Source organism: Mya arenaria, chromosome 11 (genome assembly GCF_026914265.1).
Source record: "Mya arenaria isolate MELC-2E11 chromosome 11, ASM2691426v1".
NCBI lineage: Eukaryota > Metazoa > Mollusca > Bivalvia > Myida > Myidae > Mya > Mya arenaria.
Window position 1 is genome coordinate 10,934,488 of NC_069132.1, and position 10,062 is coordinate 10,944,549.

The 10,062-nt window shown below is 33.9% G+C and overlaps 1 protein-coding gene across 1 annotated transcript; it reads right to left on the reverse strand.

The window, feature by feature from the left end:
* Positions 1–3,163: 3,163 nt before the first annotated feature.
* On the reverse strand, positions 3,164–8,241 carry LOC128207515 (enhancer of rudimentary homolog). The gene is made up of 4 exons (XM_052910465.1): positions 8,132–8,241; positions 5,728–5,815; positions 5,163–5,283; positions 3,164–4,083 (listed from the first exon to the last, which is right to left on the reverse strand). Exons 1-4 carry the CDS (start codon positions 8,132–8,134, stop codon positions 3,990–3,992), a joined length of 306 nt encoding a protein of 101 aa, XP_052766425.1. The 5' UTR covers positions 8,135–8,241; the 3' UTR covers positions 3,164–3,989.
* Between the last annotated feature and the right edge of the window lie 1,821 nt (positions 8,242–10,062).

Here is a 10,062-nt window from a genome sequence, read left to right on the forward strand (position 1 = left end):
CATGTATGTTACATCATCTTGAAATGAAAGTCCTCTTAAATAACAAGTGCAATCGTAGGACAGCTCGGTCGACTATACACCGCTTAGAAATGAATACAATGATGAATTAAAATGTGCCTGTCAAAAACAATACAAACGTCAAATTAAAAAGTAAATAAGAAATGCCGCAATGCGCCGAAACAAGTTGTTCAATGATTGACAAAATTTAAGCCTTCGTAATGAGATTCAGTTGTAACTTTTTTTTGTTCTAATTTTAGTAACAGTGACATTGACCTTGACCCTAGGGGCCCCAAACTCTTCCTGCATACCAGTTTGGTCACACTATGTCAACTCTAGCTTAAGTTATCACAACCAAGCTGTTATATATTTTAAGTAACAGTGACCTTGACCCTAGGGGCCCCAAACACAATTCCCTGAAAAGGTTTCCAAATCTTCATACATATCAAATAAGCTAGCTATATGTCAAACCGGACTAAAATTGTTCGATACCATACTATACGGTGGTTAAAACATAAAGTAAGCTCGTAAAAAGGTATAAAACGAGTTTAAACAAGAGGGCCAAGATAGTCCTATATCGCTCACCTCAATAAAACTTTGTGCTATAGACTTGTTGATAATTAAAGGACAATAACAGGTGTATGAATGTCTGATGTATGAATTGTTACCTCGAGAGTGTTAACAAGTATATGTTCCATATTTGGGCTCTGTGACCTAATTTTTGACCCCAGATGACCTATATTCGAACTTGAGCTAGATATCATCAAAACAACCTTTCTGACATATTTCCAGGAAACTTGGGCTGAAAATGTTGTCTCGAGAGTGTTAACAAGGTTTTTCCAAATTTGGACTCTGAGACCTAGTTTTTGACCCCAGATGACCCATATTCAAACTTGAGTTAGAAATCATCAAAACAACATTTCTTACAAATTTCCAGGATATTTGGGCTGAAAATGTTACCTCTAGAGTGTTAACAAGGTTTTTCAATATTTGGGCTCTGTGATCAGTTTTTGACCCTAGATGATCCATATTCGAACTTGAGCTAGAAATCATTAAAACTAGGGATGCAAACGAATATTCGATCAAACGTTTGGTATTCGAATGTCAAAATCGGTATTCGAATATTCGAAAAAAGTTCAATAAAGAGAATAAAACACATTTTGCCTACAACGCTGATGTTGTTTATAATGTTCGTTTGTCTTGTTTTTACAACGATTGGCCCCTTATGCCAGAGGTGTGAATGTGATGACTAGACACGCGTCATGTGTCATTTAGGGACATAACGCCGGGTACTATAAAAAGTCCCCCTACTTTTACAACAACTAGCTAGGGATCGGCTTTAACACCAATGTACTGTCTTGGCTGCAACTACTGTACAACAAAGCGCAAATTGAAGTGATGATATGAATGCCATGTGCTACAAAAATGTTGTTGCATATATGTGCTTTTTAAATAAACTGTTTCCATGTTTCGATACAATTTCCGTGCTTTGAAATGGATTTTAGGATATATTACCTCTCTTGTTGTACAATAGCTGAGTCCAATACACTTATGTTTTCGTTTAATTATTTTACTAGAACCGAGTTGGTTTGGGGTTTCCATATCTTTATTTAGTCAATTTAGAGGTCAATCTCAGAACGAGGCTGATTATCCTACGGAAAGACCCTCCATTGGCGCAAAACACTGTTTGACTAGGAATCCATCTAATTTCACATTGTTTACAAAAGGCAGCGGAATTGAATTATTCGATTTGTTGTTTATAATGTTTTGCTTTTTTCTTCCTGAAAATGGAGAATTTCAAAGGCTCATTTGGGGAAATCAGGGTCCGTCGCGCGTACTGGCTACGACAAAGTAAGGTAAAAAAAGACCCGGCTATTGCTTTAGCGAATAATAATAATAGTTTAATACATTTTCTAAAATACGTATTTCGGTAATCGAATATTCGATCGAAAGAATTACCGAATATTCGAATATCAATTTTGCCATTCGTTTGCATCCCTAATTAAAACGATCTTTCTGACAATTTCCAGGATATTTGGGCTGAAAATGTTACCTCAAGAGTGTTTACAAGGTTTTTCCATACTTGGGCGCTGTGACCTAGTTTTTGACCCCAGATGACCCATATTTGAACTCGTCCGAGTAATTACTGGGACAGACATCCTGACCAAGTTTCGTGACAATCGAGGCAAAAATGTGACCCCTAGAGTGTTAACTAAGTGTGGACGGACGACAGACGACGGACAATCATCATGCCTAAAAGCTCACCCTCAGCCTACAGCTAAGGTGAGCTAAAAAGTCAATCAAGGGCCATAATTTGTATTTAAGGTAATAATCATAGTTATGTAACCTAATTGTGTGATGGCTACCGTGTAAAGTATGAAAGCCATTGAATGAACAGTATTTGAGATCTGTTAAAACACGAAGTCGACCAAAACAATTGTCCAATCTTTTTAAGTCAATCAAGGGCCATAATATGTATTTAGGATAATATGGAGTCACGAAACCTAATTGTGGGATGGCTGTTAACAACTGTGTGAAATATTAAGTCATTTGAATAAAGGGTATAGAGCTAATTAGTGAAAATCCCAACTTACCCTTCAACTTTAACCAGACAACATGTGCCCTATAATTAATTAACATAAGTTCCTAATCAGTGGCCATAATTTATATTAAGGATACTATGGAGTCATATAAAACTCCTTGTGTGCTTGTCCTAAACAACTGAGTGAAGTAAGTTAATTGAATGAAGGATATTGGAGTTAGAAGTGAAAATGGCAACATGCACTAAAACTATGATGGGATGCCGATGCAGATGCCTGGGCAAGTGGTAAAGCCTTCAAATAGTCAAGCTTATAGGTGTAACTAGGGTAAAATTAAACTAAGATCTTAAATCATGGCAGCTTAACAGTTTATTGTGACTTTGACTTACTGACCAGCAGATGCCAGAGCCCCCCATCCCTGTGTTGATCAAGGGAATTAAGAAACAGATGAGCAGTATAATCCACTGTTTTTAGTGAAGCAAAAGCAAGTCTAGGGATCGAAACTAGGCAATTATTTAAAATCAAACCATCTTTCATCTGCTACACCAGTGATGAATGAGGCCATCAGAAAGTCAACACTAAAACACCATCATACACGTTTCTGTGAAAGACTAAAAGAGACAAAGGAAGTTTTCTTTAACATTTTAATTCCAATGAGATGTTGATAATAAATTTACATTAATGTACATGAAGTAGTGATACCAGCTTCTGGTGAGATGCATTTCCATGGACAAACACACACAGTTCAGGTTTGATGAATACCACATTGTTTTACTTTACTGCTATTGTCACATGATGGGAAAATGATATTTTTAGTGGGTATTGCATTTTAGGTTTACAAAAAACAAACTCTAATGTTTAACATTGAACACTGCTGTAAATGTATGTCAACCCTTATTTAGAAATGAAATAAAGAACAAAACATGATTACCGTACATAAGATAGCATAAAATCTTAGTAATATACACATTACAAAAATCTATATTCTATTTGTTTTTCTAAAATGAATGTCTGTGATATCAGTGCCTTCACTTGCAAATGTAATTCACAAAACAAAAACAAGACCTCAAAAGAAAATGATGAATGGCGATTCAATAGCAAATTAAATTTACAAACATAAAACAGAAAGTAAAAAATTTCATATCTAAGAAACTTATTTCCAACAGAATTTCTTCCTAAAAAACAGGACGCAATTATTTTCTTATTGTAAAATTCTGTAACAAAATGAACTTGGGTGTTCAATAATAATAGAACATCCATAAAATTTATTCACTGATTTCTTTTTTCTAAACATTTCTTAAATTTATTCACTGATTTCTTTTTCCTTAACATTTTTAAATTATTTTCAAGAGTTCAACTCCAATCAGCTTTCCCGAAAATAAACCTTGCTGAAAGTGACAAATCTCTACACACAGTCCTCCCATGTTGATGTTATCACACAAGTTGTCTCCCCTATTTGCCTGCCTGCTTGCGAAGCATGATGTAGATCTTCTCTTTAAGCCAGTCCTTGTTGTGTGGGATGTACATGCCTAGGTTCTTCTGGAATCTGCAATCAAACAATTCATCATAATTCATTTACTATCGGTATAAATTGAATGACAAAGTTAAGTGTTTGTTCATGATAGTGTCTTTCTAAGACACCTTAATTGATGAATATCTTCACTCCTGATTCCTGACCTATACCCTGTACTCATTCATTCAACTGGCTGCTGGGTCAGCAACCAGCTGAGATCCATGAGTTGTTGGGCACTTACACTAGACAGCTGAGATCCATGAGTTGTTGGGCACTTACATTAGACAGCTGAGATCCATGAGATGTTGGGCACTTACACTAGACAGCTGAGATCCATGAGTTGTTGGGCACTTACATTAGACAGCTGAGATTCATGAGATGTTGGGCACTTACACTAGACAGCTGAGATCCATGAGTTGTTGGGCACTTACACTAGACAGCTGAGATCCATGAGTTGTTGGGCACTTACACTAGACAGCTGAGATTCATGAGATGTTGGGCACTTACACTAGACAGCTGAGATCCATGAGTTGTTGGGCACTTACATTAGACAGCTGAGATCCATGAGTTGTTGGGCACTTACATTAGACAGCTGAGATCCATGAGATGTTGGGCACTTACACTAGACAGGTGAGATCCATGAGTTGTTGGGCACTTACATTAGACAGCTGAGATCCATGAGTTGTTGGGCACTTACATTAGACAGCTGAGATCCATGAGTTGTTGGGCACTTACATTAGACAGCTGAGATCCATGAGTTGTTGGGCACTTAAACTAGACAGCTGAGATATATGAGATGTTGGGCACTTACACTAGACAGCTGAGATCCATGAGATGTTGGGCACTTACACTAGACAGCTGAGATCCATAAGCTGTTGGACATTTTACTAGACTGCTGATTCCATGAACAGTTGGGCACTTACACTAGACAGCTGAGATTCATGAGATGTTGTGCATTTACACTAGACAGCTGAGATCCATAAGCTGTTGGGCACCTTTACTAGACTGCTGATTCCATGAGTTGTTGGGCACTTACATTAGACAGCTGAGATCCATGAGATGTTGGGCACTTACACTAGGCAGCTAAGATACATGAGATGTTGGGCACTTACACTAGACAGCTGAGATCCATGAGCTGGTCGATGAAGTCAAACAACTGGCTGATGTCATACGTAATGCTGGGACAGTCTGGGTTATGTCGTTTCAAGTGCTCCTCATATATCTTGCAAATGCCTGAAAAATCAAGCAGTTTACATGTTGTACAAGTCATTTTTAATTTTAAGCTCTTGTTATTAGCAGCAACACTCCTGTCTTTATGTGCGCCAATTGAGAATTCAACCAAATTTGATTAAGACAGTAACCTTATTCAAAAGTAATTGATAAAATTTTGCATGTGAAAATTTACTTTTTATAAATTAATTGAAAGTGAATGACAGTACAATAAATAAGACATGTAATTCTGTACATTATTGTTATAGACCAATAAATGTAATGCATGTTAATTATCACTGATTACATTGCTACTACGTGTTATGTGAATATCTTGTCATCAACATGGACATTTTTTGGCATTAGTCCACAAAGGATGAGAGCAGTGACTTTTCAATACCCCCTTTTTTCCTTGAAAAGACAGACAAGCTAAAAATGGACATATTGATTAACAGAAGTGAAAATTACCTTCTAAACATTCGTTTAATGACTCATAGTCACTGTATGTCCTTGTGTCAGGTTTGTTGTTGGGCTGAACGAGCAATATTGTGTGACTCTGAAATATGTATAATATAATCTTCAATTACAAATATGCCTAAAATCAGAAAGATGAATCATAAATTATAAGCATTTGCTAGCCTCCATGATGGTTGACGTAAAGTATGGAGGAGTGATGCATTAAGGGCAAGGATTGTGGGTCTTGGACCTAACACGTCATCTTTATGTACTGAACATGTGTACAAAGTAATCTCTGTGCATGGTCAAGTTACAGCCCAGACACAACCCACTAGACTCTATGTGGATATATAAGGGGTAAAAAAATGGTATGTGGGATTGTTTCAGTTTTGGACCTAAAAAATGTTGACATGACATAAATGATAAGGTACTCAAAACATTCAGATGTGACTTTTGATGAAGAAATTTTGTTTAAAATTGGAATAACTCTAATCACAAATGTTTCAACATTGTAGCAGTTGCTTGTTGACCAAGTAGAGGAAGAAGTAAGTTCTACACAAGAAGACAATATTATAAGTATCTATCAAGTGTTTCCAGTACTGATTAAAAAATCAAATGGTTAACCTGAGGGCACACACGTAAGCTGGCTACAAGAAGCGTGCCAAAGGGTGATATTTTACAACACGGACCAGAAAAACATGATTGATACTTTTTCTTGCATATCTAAAATTATCAATTTGTGGAAAAATTTACATAGAAAACGCTCTTTTGTACATTTTAACAAAAATTGTGTGCAACATTGTTTACGGACTTCATAAAGCGCTGTGAATTAAATCACTATTTACGTCAAATAATTTGTCTAAAAATCACATTTTTACAATTGTTTATTTTTCGATTTTAAATGAAATAGTTGCATACTTATGTAATTGATTGCAGTTTTTTTGAAATGGCATAATATACATACAATAATAGAAATAAGAAGTGGCGCATTGTTGCGCATGATTCATCTTATATGGGGGTGCAAAAAAGACCAGGTTCAGACATTGAAGGAAATGAGGAAACATTCAGTTGAGAATCAGACAAAAAAACAATCGATAATCGGGGATGAAAACCGATAATCAATGACATATTTCATTCACACAAGTGTAAACCAGTCTTCTTGAAATTGTAAAATTTCTGCCTGTCCACTGTACTAGCACTTTGAAAGTTTTAGAAAATCCAAAAAAATATATGCCTGTCTGAACAAACACATGTCATTAATTAATTAAATAGAATACAAAAATAAATAGAATACAAAAATAGTAAAATAATGAAAACTGGTTTTAATGCTTTCCTGATTTAATAATCAAAAACAACCATATAAACAGTACATGGACATGTCCTACAGTAAAAACAGACACAAAAGCCGTCAGGCAAATATGACATTAATTTCTCAAAAATTGAGAAGTTCATCTTGATAGTCAAAAATATTTCAAAACCGTCGTCATTTTGACACCAAAGCTGAAGCATATTGAGTGCTGACAATTTTTATTGTGCCTTGTTGCAAACCAAGAACCAATCTAAACAGTTGTAATAAGATGCTGTTACTACTGATGCATCGTATTTACTTTTTTATCTTCAGCAATCAACTTTATGATTCCATATATCTGAAATGGATGACTTTTAATTGATGTTTTGTGATGTCAAATATCAATGTGGGATCTACTAACTAGCACTTAGGCAAATAATAGGTCATTTACAAAAGAGCTGGCTGACCAATACAAAATTTGGCAGACCAGCACATTTCGGGATGCTTTTAGTTTGTAATCTTCTTTATGATAATACTAACAGGCTGGTACATGTAATCGCTTTATGGAGCCATATTGAAAAAAGAAATGGTACATCCAAATAGGAAAAATGCTCAGTGCATAAAGGCGCATGTAATCGACTAGTGTTTCCTGTGTAAACATTTCATCAGAACAGAATTATTCAGGGTGCATCATCATTCATGATTAATTTCCTTTTGGTAAAGAAAGTTTAATTTTTCCTTCTTTTGTTCTTATTATTGCTTTTCTAGTCAATAATTGCCAGATCAACCAATATTGCCTGATTGGACAAGTTTTCCCTGACTGAGGGAACGTATAGATTTTAACAATGTTTTGATATGGGGACGTGGTAACTTAAAATAAAATTAATCTCTACAGTGGCAAAAAATAACATAATTATGATCATTAAAATAATTCCAAACTAATAACAAGCAAACGTTAGAACAAATATATTGATATGTTTACCCCACCCGCAAAGTAACGCATTGTACGATTTAGAATTATTGTGTTAACTTGGACACTATCATAGAAATAATATTTTTCTGGTGTTATTTAGTATAGCTTTTAACGTATTCACAGATGTATACAAGAATTGAATGCCTAAATATTACCATTTTTACGGTTTAAATGAAACTTTCTTTCCTTTTGCAACAGCTTTGATGGGAACGGTAAAAAAAGTAATGTTCGATCGGAAAGAAGAAAGGTTACAAAACGGTGCGAGGTGATACAGGAATCCAGTGGATTTCACGTGAAATCCACTCAAGACGTGAAATCCACTCAGAACTCAGTTATTTTAATAAATAATTTATTTTTTTTGTATACATATTAGAAAGTGCCTCATGAAGGGTTTATATTTCAAATTTTATTGAAATTGGTCAAAAAATAAAGAAGTTAGAGCAATTTTTCATTTTTTTCCAAAAATAGATCGGAAATCGAGGTGAAATCCAGATTCCGATAGGTGAAATCCACTCATAACTCATTGATTTTAATAAATAATTTTCTGTTTTTGTATAATTATTAGAAAGTGCCTCATAAAGGGTTTATATTTCAAATTTTATTGAAATTGGTCAAAAAAATGAAGAAGTTAGAGCAATTTTTCATTTTTTTCCAAAAATAGATCGGAAATCGAGGTGAAATCCAGATTCCGATAAGTGAAATCCACTCATAACTCATTAATTTTAATAAATAATTTTCTGTTTTTGTATAATTATTAGAAAGTGCCTCATAAAGGGTTTATATTTCAAATTTTATTGAAATTGGTCAAAAAATGAAGAAGTTAGAGCAATTTTTCGAAAATAGATCGGAAATCGAGGTGAAATCCAGTTTTCGAGAAGTGAAATCCACTCCTAACTCAGTTTTATTAATTAGTAATTTTTATTTTTTGTATACATTTTGGAAAGTGCCTAATAAAGAGCTTACATTTCAAATTTAATGAAATAAATAAATGTCTGGCATAAACAAATAATACAAAACAATATTCGGATTATTTATTAAATTTTTAAGATTTTCAAAATTCGAAAGTAAAAAAGGGCCATGATTGAGGGCGCCTCCACGTGGTATGGCCTGGATGTGTATGGATATTGTGTTTATCATGAAAAAAAAATAAACAATTATACATACACAACAAAACGCCCTCACAATATAACTTCAACTTTCTTGTTTTTGGATCAATTTGAATAAAATTTGAAATATAAACCCATTATGAAGCCCTTTCAATTATTTGCTCATCACAAAAATTAATTTGTTAAAAATAAATGAGTTATGAGTGGATTTCACGTCTGAAAAAGTGGATTTCACTTGTCAAAATGTGGATTTCACTTCGATTTCCGATCTTTTTTTCAAAATAGGTCTACAACTTTCTTATTTTTGGATCAATTTGAATAATTTTTGAAATATAAACACATGATAAAGCCTTATCAATTATTTGTTCAACAAAAAAATTAATTTGTTAAAAATCAATGAGTTATGAGTGGATTTCACGTCTGAAAAAGTGGATTTCACTTGTCAAAATGTGGATTTCATTTCGATTTCCGAAAAATTGCTCTAACTTCTTCATTTATTGATATATTTCAATAAAATTTGAAATGTAAGCTCTTTATTAGGCACTTTCCAAAACGTATTCAAAAAATAAAAATTACTAATTGATAAACTGAGTTAGGAGTGGATTTCACTTCTCGAAAACTGGATTTCACCTCGATTTCCGATCTATTTTCGAAAAATTGCTCTAACTTCTTCATTTTTTGACCAATTTCAATAAAATTTGAAATATAAACCCTTTATGAGGCACTTTCTAATAATTAAACAAAAACAGAAAATTATTTATTAAAATTAATGAGTTATGAGTGGATTTCACTTATCGGAATCTGGATTTCACCTCGATTTCCGATCTATTTTTGGAAAAAAATGAAAAATTGCTCTAACTTCTTCATTTTTTGACCAATTTCAATAAAATTTGAAATATAAACCCTTTATGAGGCACTTTCTAATAATTATACAAAAACAGAAAATTATTTATTAAAATCAATGAGTTATGAGTGGATTT

Excerpts from the sequence above, each read along its gene's own strand:
- LOC128207515 (XM_052910465.1), bottom strand. Across the intron at positions 5,284-5,727 it reads ATTAAACGAATGTTTAGAAG|GCATTTGCAAGATATATGAG; the intron begins GTAATTTTCACT and ends TTGATTTTTCAG. Across the intron at positions 4,084-5,162 it reads ATGGATCTCAGCTGTCTAGT|ATTCCAGAAGAACCTAGGCA; the intron begins GTAAGTGCCCAA and ends GTTTGATTGCAG.